The 18,644-nt window shown below is 39.7% G+C and overlaps 4 protein-coding genes across 7 annotated transcripts; 3 read left to right on the forward strand and 1 right to left on the reverse strand.

Annotated features, from left to right (window-relative positions):
- The first annotated feature begins 3,679 nt into the window (after nt 1-3,679).
- On the forward strand, nt 3,680-5,116 carry LOC103957086 (mitogen-activated protein kinase kinase kinase 1). Its single transcript, XM_009369173.3, has one exon. The coding sequence runs from the start codon at nt 4,159-4,161 to the stop codon at nt 4,903-4,905; it is 747 nt and encodes a 248-aa protein (XP_009367448.2). The 5' UTR covers nt 3,680-4,158; the 3' UTR covers nt 4,906-5,116.
- A 288-nt stretch (nt 5,117-5,404) lies between these two features.
- Nucleotides 5,405-6,296, forward strand: LOC125475446 (mucin-2-like). The gene is made up of 2 exons (XM_048580173.1): nt 5,405-5,898; nt 6,023-6,296. Exons 1-2 carry the CDS (start codon nt 5,405-5,407, stop codon nt 6,294-6,296), a joined length of 768 nt encoding a protein of 255 aa, XP_048436130.1.
- A 1,720-nt stretch (nt 6,297-8,016) lies between these two features.
- On the forward strand, nt 8,017-10,465 carry LOC125467933 (ultraviolet-B receptor UVR8-like). 4 transcript variants are annotated; one of them, XM_048580317.1, is made up of 4 exons: nt 8,017-8,450; nt 8,870-8,905; nt 9,032-9,117; nt 9,211-10,465. In XM_048580317.1, the coding sequence occupies exons 1-4, from the start codon at nt 8,177-8,179 to the stop codon at nt 10,195-10,197; spliced, it is 1,383 nt and encodes a 460-aa protein (XP_048436274.1). In that variant the 5' UTR covers nt 8,017-8,176; the 3' UTR covers nt 10,198-10,465. The 4 variants fall into 4 exon arrangements, with proteins under 4 accessions (XP_048436274.1, XP_048436273.1, XP_048436275.1 ...); XM_048580316.1 differs by having other exon boundaries at nt 8,873-8,905; nt 9,017-9,117; XM_048580318.1 differs by having other exon boundaries at nt 8,873-8,905.
- A 1,128-nt stretch (nt 10,466-11,593) lies between these two features.
- LOC125475513 (protein unc-13 homolog) lies at nt 11,594-16,148 on the reverse strand. Its single transcript, XM_048580314.1, has 5 exons — nt 15,531-16,148; nt 14,296-15,162; nt 13,439-13,894; nt 13,062-13,251; nt 11,594-12,972 (listed from the first exon to the last, which is right to left on the reverse strand). Exons 1-5 carry the CDS (start codon nt 16,131-16,133, stop codon nt 12,038-12,040), a joined length of 3,051 nt encoding a protein of 1,016 aa, XP_048436271.1. The 5' UTR covers nt 16,134-16,148; the 3' UTR covers nt 11,594-12,037.
- Between the last annotated feature and the right edge of the window lie 2,496 nt (nt 16,149-18,644).

The raw sequence follows: 18,644 nt of genomic DNA on the forward strand, positions 1-18,644 counted from the left end.
GCAAAAACAATTAGCTATGATTGCAATGAGGAAGAATTATGAGTTTAAAGTGGAAAGATCAACTAAGGATCGTTTGGAAATTAGATGTGTGGATGATAATTGCAAGTGGCGAATTATCATTCTTGTTCATTATTGTTCATTAGATGTTGTTCAGCGTGATCATCGGCAAGCAATTAGTTCTGTTGTTGGCCAATTTATAAAGTCAAAGTATGAGGGGGCATCACGTGTATATAGACCTAAAGACATCATTGAGGATATGCGAGCACAAGTTAGGGTTAATATGACCTACAAGAAACCTTGGAGAGCAAGAGAGCATGCATTTGACATGATCTGAAGATCGCCAGAGGAATCTTTTGCCGCACTTCCTGCCTATTGTGCCATGTTAGAAAGTAAAAATCTTGGGACAGTAACGCATATAGAAACGGATGACAATAATCACTTTTTATACTTTTTTATGGCAATAGGAGCCTCTATAAGGGGATTTCATGGTTCTATGAGGCATGTGGTAGTAGTTGATGGGACTTTTCTAAAGGGTAAATATCTTGGCATCTTATTTGTCGTTGTATGCCATGATGGACAAAATCAAATATATCCTTTGGCATTTGGTGTGGGTGACTCAGAAAATGACGCTTCATGGACATGGTTTCTTACAAAATTGAGAAGTGTCATTGGAGAGGTAACAGACTTGGTGTTTGTATTTGATCGACATGGAAGCATTGGTAAAGCTGTGCAAACTGTGTTTCCAGAGGCATATCATGGAGCTTGTATGTATCATGGAGTTGGCAACATGAGGAATAACTTTGGTGATGATGAAACGATGTTTAAGTTATATTACACTACGGCAAAAGCATACTTTGTGTCAGAGTTTAATAGTGTTATGACTGATATTTAGGCAATCAAAGATGTAAAAATATCTTCAAGAAATTGGGTATCATAGATGGGCTTTGGCACATTTTAGTGGAAAACGATACAACATGATGACAACCAACATTGCTGAATCCATGAATGCAAAATTGAAGGATGCTCGAAGGTTGCCTATCAATGCTCCAGCGGATCACCTTAGAGGTATTCTCCAAGAGTGGTTCAACGAATGTTGAAACACAACAAGTTCATGGAATTCGACCTTAACAAAGTGGGCAAAGGAAAAAGTGCACAAGAATCAAAATAGAGGCTTGCGTATGTCGGTATGTATCATTTGTTTACATTTTTATGCACTCTCACATTCCTAATGCACACTGGACACCTAAATCCACATAGAGTCCCTACCAAGAACAGGCGAATAAAAAAAATAAAGAACCGACACCCCTCCATACTTGCAATGTTGATAAAGATTTTATCATTTAGGTAGACAAAGATTTTATTATTTAGGTAGCATAGTAGCTCTATTTTTTTTTTTCCAAAAGTGCTTCTTCATAGTCAAAGGTTGAGGCCTCAGCCAAAGAAAAACTTCCCAAACTTGTTCTCTAAATTTTCCGAATAAGACCAACATTTTGTTCTTATCAGGATCATGATAATCACCTATTGTTTTAAATAGAAATCTAAAAGCCAAAAGCTACAAGCTAAAATCTAAAAGCTAAAAGCATTTCTTAACTCTTTATTTAATCAGTTGTGGCCAGGAAACATGTAATATTTCATGGTTGAGTGAGCTGGATGACAGTCAAATCTATGTGGTAAGTGCACATATTTTGTTAACCAAAAACATAGTTAACATGTTTCAAACAAATAAACAGGTTGATAAAAGAATATGATAATTATGATTAATTGATCTCTTGTTGTTGGTTGTCACTTATCAGATTAGAAGATTTGCTATTTACTCATAATTTGAAGTGTTATAATAAGTTTTTAAGTTCCTAATTTCTCCCATTGGTGTTTCTTCAAGGTAATGTGTGTGCATTCTTTAATTTTTTTTCTTTTCACATGGTTGACAACTATGCAGGTATCTTCCATTAATCACCATGCATTGCAAGTACATGAGGCAGACTTATATCATATAGTTGATCTAAATGCCAAGTCATGGACGTGTAGAAGGTTTGATCTCAACCAACTTCCATGTGTCCATGCAATTGTTGCATGTCGAATTCGCAACACATTAGTGTACACTATGTGCTCCAAATTCTACACAGCCAATGCAATTGTGCTAGCGTATGTGGAGCCCATTTGGCCGGTTGGAAACAAGAGTGAATGGAGTGTGTCAGAAGAGGTGTAGAATAGATTTGTGTTACCTCCAATCAAACCAGTTGTATCTGGAAGACGCAAGACAAATTGAATCCTATCTCAGGGGGAGGGAATGATAGTGAAGAAGTGTAGTTGCTGTGGTGGGATAGGCCACAATCGCCAAACTTGCAAGAATCTAGTTAGACTCCATTCCAGCGCATGATGTGAATGTTTTTCTTTGGGATTTATTACATTATTGGCTTTTATATTATTCAGGATTTATAACATTATTGGCTTTTATATTTTCAATCACTAGTTTATCAGAAAAGCCCCACACAAATTTTAGCTTAAAAGTTTGCTCCCCTATTTTTAGATTCAAATTTTGCTTCGGATTATCTTCAATTTTTATGTACTCTTATTACATTTGAATATCTATATCTACTATATATACATATATATATATACACACACACACACACATATATATATTGATGAAAAAAAAAAGAGTGTAGGAAATGGAGGGGTTCGAGAATAGGGGTATTGGGTAGTATTGAAGAGGCTACCTCTTTAATGCTTCAAGATCTCAACTAATTGTTGTTTTTTCATGGTTAAGAGTAATAAGGAATTTACATCAAGTTTTGGTTAAAAATATCATAAAATTAAAAGGATGGCTATAATTCTATATGACGTCTAAAATATGGTTACTTTTCTAAATTTCTCAAATTATACTCACTTTTGCATAGGCCATAACCAATTAACTCACAACAAAGAGAAGTGAATATTACGTCAGTTGGAAAAGTTAGTGTCTCCAATTTTTTCTAACTGAGTTGAATCTTCGGTTCCATAGGTAGATTTAGAATTTCGCTTTGTCAAAAAGAAAAATAACGATTGTCATAGTTAAAGCAATAGTCTGAATGATTAACAACATTTACTTATGGAAACATATATTCTTGTGTTAGTTTTCCTCTTTCCCGAGTACCGCTTGTATCAAACAAAGGGGTTTTATGGGAGGGAAAAATTGGATTATTGTTTACTTTAACAATAAAGTACAGTAGCCCTGCCTTTTTCTTTCCTCAAACAAAAAGAAGACTGTTGTAATTACTTTCATCACATAACTCTTTTGAATGGTGAAATCAATTACAACCATTCAGAAGTTCATACTAAATTCTTCACAGGCAACTAGGTGTTTAAAGACGAAACGTGGGTGTACAAAGAACTACTCAACTTTATGAGTCTAGCCCAAAAAAACAAATTAGGACACCATTTAGACGATATTTTTACTTGGAGCATGATTCGAATGTGGGTGCAAAACATACATTGTTCTAGGCAACCCGTTTCATCATGTTTGCTACTAGGAAATGATGTTAACAATATTAACCAAGTCTGAAGAGTTTATTGTTCATAATTTAGACAAAAATATTGGCATAAACGTATTATAATATGATTGAATTAGATATATCATGTTGGCATGCTATGAAACGGTATCAAAATAGACAATAATCATCGGTAACAATTATTTAGAGTTTTTTTTTTCTTTTGTCTTTTTAATCAACATGAGAAGATATTCGAACTTAAAATTTCTTCCAACATAAAAAAGTAGAATAATCATCCAAACCGAGAGTAACGTTGGTCACAATTTAGAGTTTAGACCTCTAACTATTTTGGTGCTAGGCTTTGGAGAATAATTCTCTAGGATATTATCCAATTTGCAAATGCAGAAAAGAAATGGTTTGCCAAACATTTGTACCACGGCACTTGCCCCTATAACGTGGCTTGAGGGTCTACCCTCACAATCCAATTCTCCAAGTCAAGGCTTCGCAGTTCTCCAAAAAACTTGACCAACTTCCCTACCCTCCCGCTATCCCTCACGTACTCCTTCATCTCACACAAAGAATCCCATCCACATACAAATCCCACCATTCCCACATAACAAACAGTTCTTCCGCATTTGTCACATTTTGTTCCCAATAATCCACCACCTTAACAGCTGCCATAACTGCCCTAATGGACTCCGTTGCGTCCACCTCCTCCCCACCAAACCACCACCCCCAACGCAAGCGAACCCGGTTCAAACCCACGCAACCCTTTGCCGACCGCATTCTTCGAGCCCTCCACCACAACCTCCGCCTCCTCCACCGCCGAGACTCCAACTTCTTCGTGTTAGGCGCCACGGGGAACGTCTACACCGTCTCCTTATCCGCCACTCCTTCATGCACGTGCCCGGACCGTACAACCCCATGCAAGCACATTTTCTTCGTGTTCATCCGAGCGTTGGGCCTTCCCCTCGATGACGCATGTCTGAGGAGGAGGACGCTGCGGCCGTGCCAGATCAACCGCCTCTTAGGGCTGCCTACGCTGCCGGAAGCACTGGCGGCTTTCAGCCTTCGAGAGAGGTTTCACCAGTTGTTTTTTCAGGGCTCCTCGTCGTCGTCAGCAACAAAGCCACGTCATCAGGTGGAAATTGAAGAGGGAAGGAGCTGCCCGGTTTGTTTGGAGGAGATGGCGGGAAAGCACGAGAAGGTGGTGGCTTGCGGGACGTGTAGAAACCCTATTCACGAAGAGTGTCTGATGACGTGGAAGAGGAGCAGCGGGAGGAGGTCGGCTAGTTGCGTGATTTGTAGGGCAAGGTGGAAGGATATTAATAGGATTGTGAAACAAGATAAGTACTTGAATTTGGCTGCTTATTATGCTACTAATCATGATCAAGATGACATTGGTAATGCTAGTGAGGGTCTATCTGGTGATGGTTGACCCAAATAATCTCAGTGTAATTTCATGTAAATTAAGTTAAATTATTACAAGGACAGGTTACAAGGGATGCTTCGTAATTGTAAATAGATTGACGGATAATCTAGGAAAAGGAAATTACAAATTGCTTAGTGTGGAAACTTGAAAGTGATCAAAAATTTGAAAGAGATAGACCAATGGTTTATTATTTAATTACTCGAATTGAAATTGTCCATATTATTACGTGTATAGCATGATAAGCTTTAAAATAGAATAATGATAGGTAAATTATATAAAACTACCTCAACTATTGAATCAGTCACAGTTTCATACCTCATCTTTAAAAAATTTCAACGACATACCTCATCTACGAATTTGTTACAATTTTATTCCTTCTATCAGTTTCAGTTTATCTATCAATTCTTCCGTTAAATATTGATGTGGCTTGAGATGGACCCATTTTCTATTAAAAAAATTAAAAAATTAATTAAATATTAAAAACTAAAAAAAAAAAAAAATTTGCATGGGGGACCACCTCTTATCCTCCTCACCCTTCTTCCCCGCTCCCGTCTTCTCCCAACCCAAAACCAGAACCACCCCAAACCCAGAGCCCACCTGCCCTAAACATCTCCTCCCCCACCCCCACACACTACTGCCATTTGCTGCCCCAGCTCTTACAACACCTGCTGTTGCACCCAAATCCACCACCCGTACCCGCCACCACCGCCATCAACCACTGACCCACTTCTCCAAGCCCTCGCTTCTCAGCTCCTCCAATCCACCCCACCAGATCCCTACTCCACCCACCACAATCTCCGCCGCAAAAACCCTCACCACACCCACAATGCCCACCACCCAAAACACCGTTTCCGCCAACAACCACCACAACACCAACTTATCTCCTCCCTCCTTTCCCGTATTGAAGCCCTCGAATCCTCCCTCCACCACTACTCCACCTCTGGCTCGCATTGCTCTCACTCTTCGTACTCCCGCTCTCTCAGAGACACCACCTCCCGAGTGATTCGAACCCACTTCCGTGCGTTCCTCGTTCGCAGATCCCGAATCCTAGTTCGCGATTTCATCAACTCAGCCACCACGGCCCAACTAATGGATCCTCTTGGCGTCGTAGTTGATGATGAAGTTCTGGAAGACGGAGACGCGTGCGTGAAGTTCTGGAAGACGAGGCTGCACTGCGCCTTAATTTCATGGCCGGCCTCGCAGAGATGGGCGAGGGAGGGGGAGTTCGCGACGTAGAGCGCCGAGAAGTTGAAGTCCTTGAAGACAGCTCGTCGGTGGTGCGTTGGATGGAGGGGAGGGCGAAGAGGGCCTCCGTCAAGAGGAGGAAGGATATGGCGGGGTTGACCCGGAGGAGGGAGGAGATTTGGTGCGGTCACTGCGGTGGGGTGTGTAATTGAATAGAGGATTCTGTGTAGTTTTTATGTTTTTTATTTTTATTTTTAATTTTTAATTTTTTTTAACAAGGGGTGGGTCCCCCATGCAAAAAAAATTATTAAATAATTTTATTTTTTTAGTTTTTAATATTTAATTAATTTTTTAATAAAAAATAAACGCGTCTCAAGCCGAGTCACTATTTAACAGAAGAATTGATAGACAAATAGATTGATTGTAACAATTCGTAGGTGAGGTATGATATTAAAATTTTTAACGATGGGTATGAAACTGTGATTGATCCAATAATTGAAATAGTTTTATGTAATTTATCCGATAATCATTTACTGTTTAAAGAAAAGCAGAATCTTCTGTTGAATTCAACCAGAGTTCAACACGTATTCAAAAAATAGATAAACTTGAACCAATATCACTCCACTTGTTCAAACACTTGTCAAAATTTAATTGAATTTAAGCATAAGCTGCTGCGCTTCTTTCAACAACCATTCATTATTTGAAAAATATGTCGTGTCACCAAATATATTTCATTGTGTATACATACACATCACGTCTTATAGATACAAGGAGATGTATATCCCATTGCAGGGTAGATTCTCTCATTGTATTAGGAACGAGTGGACATTTCTTGGATTAGTCTCTAAGCAAGAGATCAACCGTACGGCTGTGGCAGGTTAAGTCAAATTCTAATGATCAATTGTTTTGACAATTAGAAACCCAATCGATTGGATAAGCTTCTTAATGCAACGTGCAACGTGCTTAAACTTCTTGCGTCTGACAAATCCAATTCCAATCAACCATCTGCCAATGACAACTTCACACTACAAATCGGCAGATAGATTAGCATTATCAAAATTGGTTCAAGTCACCTTCAACCAGACCCAAGTTCTATTATTTTGCTTCACATTTATGCTGATTTTTAATTTGTGGCTCTAAATTTGCATGGAAAAATCTGGTGTTTTCCTCGTCTTCTTTAAGCCCTTAATCAAATTGATTAACAAAATTTAAGCGGTGGATTGTCCTGATGTTTAGCATATATTTTTTTTCAACCAATTATGTTTTGGATATTCAAAACTTCAGGCCCATTATGTAAAAGGAATCCCATTTTTTTCAAAAAATGGGGATCTGATGTGGGATCCACTCCACATCAAATTTCAACGATATGAACGGTCTATTTTGTAAGTCTTGATTCATAGATCATCCTTGTAAAAATTCAATTCAATCCGAAACTATTTGCTCATTTAATTATCAAGATCAAATTTCATTATTTCTTATATAACAAAGTATTCGTTCATTTTTTTTAAACCCAATTATATGTCTTAAATATTTCTGATTTAGTTAATATTTTGTAAGGATGATCTATAAGGTACAACTTGAAAAATAGACGGTTCGGATCATTAAAGTTCGATATGATGTGGACCATACAACTAATCCATATTTTTATAAAAAAAATAAAGATCCCTTCCTTTAAAGGATTTCTTCAAAACATTTTATTTCTCTCAGAATAGATTAATCTAAAATATCATTTATACGAAAAAACAAAAAAAAAGATTATTTTTCATGTTTTTTTATTTTTATTTTTTTGTATACATCTAACATTTAAATTCAATAAATTTAAAAATAATCGATACAAAATAAATAAACATGAGTGCGTAACGAGAGTATGAAAGGCAATGTTAACTGTCACAACATAAGTACTACATGTCTGTATAAGGTATTTTTCTACAAAACTTTTCATTATATATGGTGTAGCTCTCATTGGCGTTTTGTCATCACATCTGACAAGCAGGTCATTGCACAAAGAAATTCCAGCTAAAGAAGAAGGCCTCTGCATTTCTGATCGGCATTTTCTCAAACACCTCTCTTCTGGGTCGCTCCAGCTCCAGGAATGGAAGAGGAAAGCGTCACTCCTCCGAACGGCGACAACTTGTCTCAAAAGGTGGTGGCGGTGGCCGCCGGCGAAGCACACACTATGGCTCTCACCGGCGATGGGTTTGTGTATTCGTGGGGAAGAGGCATGTTTGGGCGGCTCGGGACCGGTTCGGAGTCCGACGAGCTCTCCCCGGTTCGAATCAAGTTCAATGATCCTCGCAGTGAAGAAGGAGCGAGGCCCAAATTTGTGGGAGTTGCCGCCGGTGCTTACCACAGTCTTGCTCTTGCTGGTCAGTTTATGATTGCTGTTATTTCTGATAACTAAAGTTCACAACTTTTCCGCAGATGTGTGTTAGGCCAGTTGGCTATACCAAAGTTGGAATCCTGCGCTTCCTATATATTAGGGTAGTTTAAAATATCGTCTAATGAAAAATTTATAACTTTCCTCCATTTTGCATACATAGAAGGCGACTTTGAAGTTTTTACTGGGATTAATGGCATTGGAATTTAAAATGTTACAGTGTGGTTGTAGTATGTGTGTGATGGGATTTTGTTGCTTGACAAACTAGATATGATAATATTATAGATAAACTAACTATACAGGTAGGTGTTTAGTCAATCGGTTCGAAGATTGAAGTAATAAAACAGTGAAATAATCGAACGCTGGACATGAAACTCCTCTGTTCTAACTTTACTTTCGTGGTGGCAGAAGATGGATCGGCTTGGTGCTGGGGTCACAACAAATGTATCCTTCATTAGAGTTACTAAGTAATTCAGTGCAATGAAAAGATTTACTTATGGAAATGGCCACTGTGTTCTTTCATTTGTGTTGTTTAAATCCTTGACTGTTGAACGGATGGCCAACTTGGAGTAACTGGAGAAAATTCTTTGGTGCCCAGCTTGCTGGAGCAGTTTCTTGAGGTGGCCTCTGCAACGGAGAGTGACGTGCCACTAAAGGTGTGGAAGAAGTTATATTATCATTGCAGTAAGTGAATGATTAATATAAGACCCTTGTATAATTTTTTCAGTTACCGTTTTTTTCTGCATCAGGTTTGTTCTGTTAAAGCTGGAGGGATGATGTCCCTAGCAATTGATAGCATTGGCGTCCTCTGGGTGTGGGGAAATTTCCCACACGAAAGCAGCAGCAATGAAGGTGAATTCTCGCTGATTAGCAGTTGCAACCCAACTCCTGTTTGGGATTTCTATGGCCACGTTGTTGTGAAGGTGGCATGTGGAAATGAGCATGTTGTGGCCCTGGTTTCTGCCGGAGAAGCATATAAAGGTGAAGATCTTGTTTGCTTCTCTTGGGGCGGTAACGGCCATGGCCAGTTAGGCCTGGGGGATAAAGAGAGCAGGAATCGTCCCCAAATAGTAGAACTATTTGATCACGACTCCCCCTTCGCAGTTTATGAGGTAGCATGTGGTGCTTTTCACACAGCTTTGCTTACCCACAGAAAAAGCCCAAATGACACATTGGAAAGCATGTGTTGGACGTTCGGCCTTGGAGAAAATGGGCAGCTCGGGCATGGAACCACCGAAAGTGGATTGTCTCCTGAACCTGTGAAAGAATTGCCACAGAATGTATATCTGGTGTCTCTTGACTGTGGCTTATTTCACACCAGCGTTGTTTCATCTGCCGGAGATGTGTGGTCGTGGGGAATGGAGAAGGGTCTTGGCCTATGCCGAGATGCTACTTTTAGCGAGACTGATTCAGGGGATGCCGTCTCTCCCCTACAGATTAACGGATTGAATGGAACAAAATTTCAGGATCCAATCCAAGTTGTCTGTGGGGCTGCCCATACTGTTCTAGTTGCAAATGATGGATTTAAGCTTTGGTCTTGGGGGAGAGGAAGGAGTGGGGTTCTTGGAAATGGTAAGACGATTGACTGTTATTCTCCTGCTGAGGTCTTGTGGCCTCCTCTTGCAGCGGATTTCAAGCAAGAAGAATTAAACACTGTTGATAAGCGAAAACCTATTGATGATGGAGATAACAGAGGGGAAAGAAATTTGACAGTAGACGCCGAAGCAGAGATGTAAGAGATGATAAAAGGAATGTCTCGGTTCTTCTCCGACAAATCGAGCTGTGTGATTCCAAATGGTGAATACAAAGGCAATGTACATATGTTTGAAGCTGTAATACAAATCTCTGTGCAGTTTGTACAGAAACTTTGGAAGTTCGTTTTTCCAAGTTGTTTGCTTGCTATATAGATGTAAAGTGAGAGTTTGATTCTTTAGAAATAAAGAGATTATATGCAATTGAGGAAATGATTTGTAATGTTTGAATAAAGAGCTTGGGGATCATGTATTTGTCTGCTCCGTCACTCTACTAAATTGTAATTGACATATTTTGTGATTCAACAATTCGAATTATGATTTTTATAGGATAAAATAGTTTCTTTATACGAAGATATGTCTACACTATTGCGGTGAAAAAATAAATTGAACACGGACTTGTCATTTTCGAGTTTCAAACCTAAAGTATCTTACTTAGAGAACTACAGATAACATTTGACCGTTACTGCCACTTAGTACTATGGTCTATTGGTATTCCTCTTTACTTGTAAGTGAGAAGTCTTATGTTCGATGGTTGCCAAAGACAAATTTGAACCACGTTATTATGGCTAGCCCATTACGAGGCTTAGCCTAGTCTCCCACCAGCTAGTATAGATAATGTCGTTTGTTCATGCTAAATTATCATCAGTTTATGTACTATGTACAAGAAATAGGAACATAAGAAGTAGTACCGCTTGCATGATCCATCATTACGAGGTTTAGCCTACTCCCTCTAAACTGTTTGTGTTTAAAAGTTTTTCAGTTTTTAGATTGCTGGGGTGTACCATTGCAAGCATGGTAGGAAAGGTGCTGGAGGCTTTTTTTTATTTTTTTATTTTTTAAACTCTTTTGCAGTAGAAGTTGCTTAACTGGCCGGAGCAGCCTCTGCTAAATGTGTCTCAGACAAGCCTCTTGTTGAATAAACTCCAAGAGCTTTCCATGGCTAAGCTCCGTCCTGACGTTGTCGAGGCAGACTTACCACCGCAAGCCCTCACTTCTGCGCGGTTAGCGCCTGCTACAAATCTCGGCCGTGCCACCTTGGAGGAGTCAATAAAGTGTTTGTTTTCCCGGCAGCTCTGGGATATAGACACCAACGCGTTGAACTGCTGCATTAGGTGTTGGGTGGTATCTTGCAGAAATTCCCCGAAATGGGCGTCTTCGTAAATTAGCATTATAATGTTCGAGTAGAAGTTCGGATTACAGAAAGAGTTATCTTAGGGTAGTGATTTTCACTCTCGTCTTCTGTTTTTGTCTTTGATTTATTTCATACAAAAGAAAAGGAAAAAGCCGGAGGAGTGCAGAGTGCGAAAATCACTTCCCTCTGCCCATTGCATCCGGCTGAAAGGGAAACAATTGCTTTAGCGAATTAGGGATCCATAAATTGCAATCAACAGCATCACTTATATCACATTCTGATCAATTATACGATCAGCAAAACCTTGTTATTCTCTATACCAACAAGAAAACCAACAAATGACTGACAAAATATAACATCGAACATTTCGAGAGTAGGAAAAAATGCTGTGCAGTAGAACATTTAAAAGAATAACACCAATAGGATTATATAAGCCTCTAAACGACGAAAATGAATGAAAAAGACAAAGAATAATCGACCTCCAGAAGTTTGCGTCCTTCTAAACTCGTCTTCGTGTCTTGGCAAACTGCCGGATTTATACCACTCGTCTCAAGAATTTACTATACAAAACCACTGCCACTTCCTAGGGCAAATGAGACATCTCAGCACGGTCTGAGAATGTTCAGCAAGACAATGCCCGCCAAAAGTCCACCCCACGGTTATCTTTCCATGTAGCATCCTCGCATTTACTTACAGTTTCTTGGGCAGATTATAAGTCTTCTTAAGAAACTTGGTGGCTGCTTCATCATTTCTGTAGCACAACACCCGGAGGAGCGTGTTTGGTTCAGTTGGGTTCCACTGCCCGGAAGTTGGGGGCAACGGGAGTCTGGACCTGGCAGACGAGCCATATGACTCCAAGGTCACACGTCTAAACCGTTCAACAAGACTCTCAGTATCGGTTTTGAAAAGGGGAAGCACACCTCTCACTGTTGTTGAAAACTTGTCTATTAATTCAGAAGGCAAGCCATCCCCATTGGCCCAGAATAGATCTTTGAGGGCTTTGAAATCATCCTCTATTATTTGGGAATCCTGCCGAGAGAATGCACGAGAGGGGCCTCCAGCAAGCAAAACCAGTAAGAATCCATCAAATGACGCTCTCATTATGTCAGTAATAATCCGTGTTCGAACTCTTTCGTGCACAGTGTTGGATATGATGAGTAAATTCTTCTCCAGCTCGTCAAGAAAAGCGTCTATCCTACAAGAGGATGGTTCCCCAACGTACAAACCATCCCACAGAACATGACTTAAGTCATGGAAGATCATTTTATAAGCCACTGCCTCACAAAGCTGTTGGATTGCTTCCACACAAGCTGCAGGTGTGAGTTCAAACTTTTTCCCCAGTCCATTCGAGAAGTCTTCTTCATTAGCAGATTTTGAATTTCTGAGATGAGTAATAATCCGTTTCTCCAAAACCTCCAACTCACTCCGGATTCTTTGCAATGTGTTTATACAAACACACATCTGTGGTATCCCAAAGGAGTTATCCCCATTGAGTGTCGCAACCAGAGAGTTCCTCTTCTGAGGAACTGGTGATTTTTCCTTCTTTTTGCCAAATCCTTGGAATCTTGATCCGATGGTACATCTGGTCAATGCTGGCATAGTGGGAACAAACGTATTGCGGGATCCTGCACAACAAAAATGAACACTATTGGCTACCACAAAAAGAACACACCTTAGTCCACATACACATAACTTGAGTTACAAAATTATTTACCACATCCAGATTTTGCCTTGGTTACGTAGTATTGAAGACATCTATCAAGGCCGGTCATCAAGTCAGGAAGCAATGCAGGATGCATTGGTATTGGCAGCTGAAAGAATGCTTCCAGAGTTTCATCAAAGATTCGCAAAACTTCAACAGCAGATGGAGCATATCCATCTTCGTTTACTTGTGGGTTCCATACCTGAAACAGTGCAATGTAAATGGTTATGTTTTGGAAAGATTCACCAAAGTCGCAAGTAATGAGCAAAAGTAACAAATGAAAAATGCCTAACATTAAAAGAAAATGCTAAGGAGTGTTCCATATATAAGGCCGAAAAACACTATCAACATTTGATTCAGACTAACAGATGAATATAGTTAGTTCACACCTCTTGTTCTAGATTCCTATCAATCCACTCTTTCAGTCTATCCACTCTTGTCTTAATCCACACTTTCACCAGATTTGCAATTGCAGTTTCAGCCTCATAAGGAGGCATCTCACGAATTATTGCCTTGCCACCGTCATCACTATCTACGGAATCTAAAACTGCTATCAGCACAAGATCTTTCTCCAGCTTATCTGCAGCTGTCAAAACTTGTACAGCATCTGGTGTCAACTCCACTATACCCGATATGAATTGTTTAATCTCATTCGCATAGCATGCGTGAAGGGTTGCCACAGCTACCCCGGCTGCAAAAGGATGCCATCTCTTCAATATTGGACTGAACACCTCTTTCTCCTTAACTGCCAGCTCACCAACGTCCTTCGCAAGGATGGCCAAAACAGGAAGGGGATTTGGCTGGTGTCTTGATGCTCTCCTGCTTGAGTCTGCCTTTTCCATTCTCTGCATAATAAGTATACAAAAAAATTCAGGTCAGGTAGAGAAATATACGGACGTCAATTATCATGTATATTTTTTAATTATTGTTTTTGTTCATTTTAGGCCTTTCACAATAACAGTATACTGTTATGTCGTATGCATGATATGCCTTAAGCACGAAATGCAGACTCCGTATAATTAGGCTTTTATTTTGGGGTATTTTGGGGTACATTGACAAAGCATACAACATCATGCAAGTTGTTGGATAACAAATCCCGCTCTAGTATCCATGCTGCATAGATGTTACTGGCTTCACACAACATCAAATGATCCCCTATAACCAAAATGGATATGAAATTCGTTGTATTTTCCCTCTTACTTAAGGAAGGAAAGGGAGCAGCCAATGGCAGATACAGAGGACTTGCCTGAGCAAAAGCAGTGCGTAACGATGATCTGATATAAGTGTCTATCCTGCTACGAGCAACATCAACTTCCTTTTTTCTCCTCCTGCGGTACTCATTCGATATATCTTCAACTAAAATCCTAGCTGCTACTACACCCAGAGAAACAATTGCCTGCATGGTGTCAATGTTACTGCTATCAAAAGTGTCATGATATGCAAGGAGTCTCTTCTCTGCCCAACCCAATATTGAAGTCAATGTTGAACTCAAGATCTTGCAGAACTCGGAATCCTTCGTTGCCTTTGCATCTTTAGCAACTTCAGCTAGCTGACTATCAGCAGCGTACAATAGGTCCAATTCTACTTGACCAGTTGCAACAAAACGGTGAAATAAAACCCAAGTAAAGCAAAGGTTATGGAGCATCTGATTCATTCCAAGGATTGACCAGGTCTTCTTAATATGCTCCATTAGCTCGTCAACTTCGTCTATTATAGATGTTTCGTCGTGAAGATCAAAGCAGGCTTCTAGAAGCCTCTCATAAAGCCGGAGATTCAACGGTAACCCATCTGCCCAATGTGATGTATCGTACAGACCATCGGATGACCTGGACGCAAGAGCAGTAACAGCATTACGAAGAACCTGCAAAGTCTCATTATTTCTACCGGTTTCAAAGGGCCTGTCCAATGCCCCGTTAATAACTTGGCGCAACCTCTGTGCAGCATTATTCGACTTGTCTAGTGGCACATGGGGATGCAAGAGGAGACCGGCCTCAAGAATTTTGAGGGTTCTTTTTAGCCATGCATCGTATTCTTGTTGGTCAGTGAAATCAGAGGACTTGAGCTGCTGTAGCAGTTCCAGTGGGACTACCACTGACTCAATTCGCCTTCCGACCTGCAACGAGTGCATCAAACAAAACACTTGATTAATTACAACTCCAATGCAAACGACCCTTAAACAAGAGCTCGAAAATCCCGACTATAAACCAAGCATTCGGTGCAGCATACTACCTAGAAACGAAGATTTTAATTGATTTAGCACTGTAAATTTCATAGGATCAAACTACATTTAGCAAAGAAACCATTTTTGCAATCCAAAATTGACCAAACCACTCTCAAATTTGAGCTAAACAATCTCATCAGAATTATCAAAAAACAAACACTACCCACTAAAAATAAATCAAAACAAAATTAAACCCTTCAAAGTCAGATTAACAAAAACCACAAATGAGAAAGAAAAAATAGTAAAGAAATTGAGCTGACCTGTGAAGCAGAAATCCTAAGCAGAGCTCTCCGGACTCTGGAGTCAGTGGCCTCAGAAATCCCCATTTGGATCCTCATCAGCTCACCAACCGTCATAGCCCTTTTGGGCTTCCCGGGACCCGACCCGGCCCCGGACCCGGCCGACCCAGGACTCTTCTTGGTGCCGCAGCCCGGCGATTTGAGACCCAAAGCCTTCTTCATCTTGCTGGCAGCAGTGGAAGTGAGCGATCTCTGCAGCGCGGGCGACCCGTTGGGAGAATTGGCGTGCTGGGTTGGCGAGTCAGCGGCGGAGGGTGTGAAATTCAAGGCCTTTCCAGTAGATGTGCGGCAGGCGGCGACGAAGATCTCGTAGGCGGTGAGTCGGAGGTCCGAGTCGCTGAGTTGGGCCGAGAGCTGGCCTAGAGGAGATGGGAGATCGGTGCCCATTGTGGCAATGGGTTTGGCGGGTATGGTGAGTGGTGTGGCAGTGGTTGTGGTGGCGGCAGTGGTCCCCCTCTTAGATTGGCCCAGTGAAGAGAGGTCTCTGAAGAGGTGAGCCATTGAAGAAGATACAGAGGAAGGAAGAGAGAGATGAAGTCCAAGTATTGGACTGTAGTTATACATTTCACACACACACCAACGGTGTCTTCTCAATTTTTTTTTTTTTTTTTTTTTTTATAAATTTTTAATTTTTTGACTTTTTGGTTAATTGAAAATTAATATATTGTTTTCTATATTTATGATTTTTTTATCAGATATATTAATGGTGACTATTTACACCGTCATTTTTACTTTTCACACATTCTTTTTAATTTTTACCTATCAAATCGAATGAATCGAAAAAAAAAATCAAAAAACTTAAATTAATAGGATGTCGAAAATAAAAATAGTTGTGTAGATAATAATTCCTTATATTTAAACTAAAAATATTTTTTTATATTTAAAAAATTGATATTTAAACTAACAGATATGGAATAAACCTTCTCACGCGTAAAAAAATACTACTAAATTGCAAAAAGAAATAAAACCTTTGACAGCTAGTTGAAGAAGAACCTTCTCCAAGAACTTTCATTTCCTTAGCACAACAATGAGAGTGTACTAATAACGTGTTGTAGGTCTATTTTACTGAGGGAGATATAGATGGGTTAGTGGCAAAGAATTTGGCGATTATTTCTCACCTCTTTGTGTCTATTTATGCTAGTAAAGAAAGAAAAATACTTACATGAAAGTAATACATTTATGATTAGGAAACTATCCAAAATATATTATACAATCCAAAAAAAATTTACATTATCAGAGTCCTTTATTTATGCATAATGCTAAAGAAATTAAACATGTAGACTAAATTTTGTAAACTAAATGATATCGAAGTTGATAATTGAATTATTACTTGACCGTTGATTCACGTGTTTATTTCTTATCAGTGACACCTCAACGGTTCCCAATTTTAAACTATTAAATCAAATTGAACTATTAATTAAATTGTATAATATGTGTAGATACCTAAGAATTATAGTGGGCAATATATCAATTTCCATCGGCGGGCATGCTCGTTATGAAAACGAGTAAACAAATATTAAGCAAAGACAAAAAGAGAAGGCAGTGTATGACACATCCCGACCCAGAAAGTCCACTTGGACCCTGAATCGAGCTGTGCTAGCCGACACCTGGAAGGTGACGAAGCCATAAAATGTGATAATGTATAAAAAGTGAATAAATTTGAATCTAAAAGTGTCTAAGTACCAGAGTGCGCTACGAGTGGGAGCGAACCCATTTCACACGCGATGTCAGAGCATAAGTAAGGTACAATAGTGTGGGTAAGAATCATACCCTCAAAATTATCCATCAATACTAAGATTCGCCACGAATTCTTGTCGATACAAACTCAGCAGCTAAAATCTGGAGGGCACAAAACAGAAGGTGTGAGTAAGCAATAAAACCAAGCTTCCCAAAGTTATTACCTCTCTAAAAGTAATGCCCCTAAATGTAAAACCCGTATCGTTTTCCATAAGACAGTACAACATATATACATATATCCAAACCATACTTAGAAATGACCAAAACCACGGTTTGCCATCAAATCCACCATACATTAATAAGTAGGCCAAATGAACTAAATCAATACAAAGTGATATATCAGTCAGAGTCATCTAAAATGACTTGTACAACTTAACCGTATCTCATCAATCATGGCTAGCATATAAGTCGGAGTCACCTATAGTGACCTGTACGACTTATCCATATCTCATCAATCCTGGCTAGCATATAAGTCGGAGTCACCTATAGTGACCTGTACGACTTATCCATATCTCGTCAATCCTGGCTAACATATAAGTCGGAGTCACCTATAGTGACCTGTACGACTTATCCACATCTCATCAATCATGGCTAGCCAATAGCTCAATAAGTATACCTACACACGAGTCGAAACCACCTAAAGTCGTCTGTACAACAGGACTGGGTGTAAATAAATACGCTCAAGTGCTACGATCACGTGAAGACTGGGCGAATAATCGTGGGTCACCTACGAGTTTGAACCACCTAAAATGGTCTGTACGACAAGACTGTGCACCTACCTTGAATCCAAGGTGAGCGTAAGGTGCGGGAGGTGAACATCACGTGAAGAACTGTGCCCTGGCCACGGGCGGGAGCACTAACACCAGGGTGCAGGTTTATGAGCTCTCAATGCGTCTCAATATAACATGTGGAACTCATGGCAACCAGTACGACAGTATCGAAGTTGCCTAACACATAACTGTAGTCATGCTATAACGCAATCGATTCAACTAGTACCATAAACTCACCTGAACTTACCTGGGTGTCCTGAGTTCACCTTTGCACTTGAAAGCATTCCCAATAATTATATGCAAGTAATATACATATGAATATACCATGATGCAATCTAATACTCAACCATGTCGTAACATGTTCAATTATAAACAATACAGTGAGAAGTGTACAATCAATAACGCCCTACTCCCAAACTACTTATTTTCAGGGATAATTATCCATGACAACCCAAATAACTCTAATTTAACTAACTAATTCACAAAACTAAAACTTGTCTTTACCAATTTCCTTCGCATTACTCAATTTCCCAAGCAAGGCTTTTGTCTCAAATATTTTATGGCTGCA

The sequence above is a fragment of a genome, unplaced genomic scaffold, assembly GCF_019419815.1.
Source record: "Pyrus x bretschneideri cultivar Hongxiangsu unplaced genomic scaffold, Pyrus_bretschneideri_v1 Contig15, whole genome shotgun sequence".
Classification (NCBI taxonomy): Eukaryota; Viridiplantae; Streptophyta; class Magnoliopsida; order Rosales; family Rosaceae; genus Pyrus; species Pyrus x bretschneideri.

What these genes read in the sequence shown, in the direction of transcription:
- LOC125475513 (XM_048580314.1), bottom strand. Translation starts at nt 16,133, where the DNA reads ATGTATAACTACAGTCCAATACTTGGACTTCATCTCTCTCTTCCTTCC. An exon ending in TACGCACTGCTTTTGCTCAG is followed by an intron (nt 13,895 to 14,295) that starts GCAAGTCCTCTG and finishes CTTATTATGCAG; the next exon opens with AGAATGGAAAAGGCAGACTC. An exon ending in CAAGGCAAAATCTGGATGTG is followed by an intron (nt 12,973 to 13,061) that starts GTAAATAATTTT and finishes TTTGTTGTGCAG; the next exon opens with GATCCCGCAATACGTTTGTT.
- LOC125467933 (XM_048580315.1), top strand. Translation starts at nt 8,177, where the DNA reads ATGGAAGAGGAAAGCGTCACTCCTCCGAACGGCGACAACTTGTCTCAA. An exon ending in CCACAGTCTTGCTCTTGCTG is followed by an intron (nt 8,451 to 8,869) that starts GTCAGTTTATGA and finishes TCGTGGTGGCAG; the next exon opens with AAGATGGATCGGCTTGGTGC. An exon ending in AGAGTGACGTGCCACTAAAG is followed by an intron (nt 9,118 to 9,210) that starts GTGTGGAAGAAG and finishes TTTCTGCATCAG; the next exon opens with GTTTGTTCTGTTAAAGCTGG.
- LOC103957086 (XM_009369173.3), top strand. Translation starts at nt 4,159, where the DNA reads ATGGACTCCGTTGCGTCCACCTCCTCCCCACCAAACCACCACCCCCAA.
- LOC125475446 (XM_048580173.1), top strand. Translation starts at nt 5,405, where the DNA reads ATGGGGGACCACCTCTTATCCTCCTCACCCTTCTTCCCCGCTCCCGTC. An exon ending in TCAGAGACACCACCTCCCGA is followed by an intron (nt 5,899 to 6,022) that starts GTGATTCGAACC and finishes TTGATGATGAAG; the next exon opens with TTCTGGAAGACGGAGACGCG.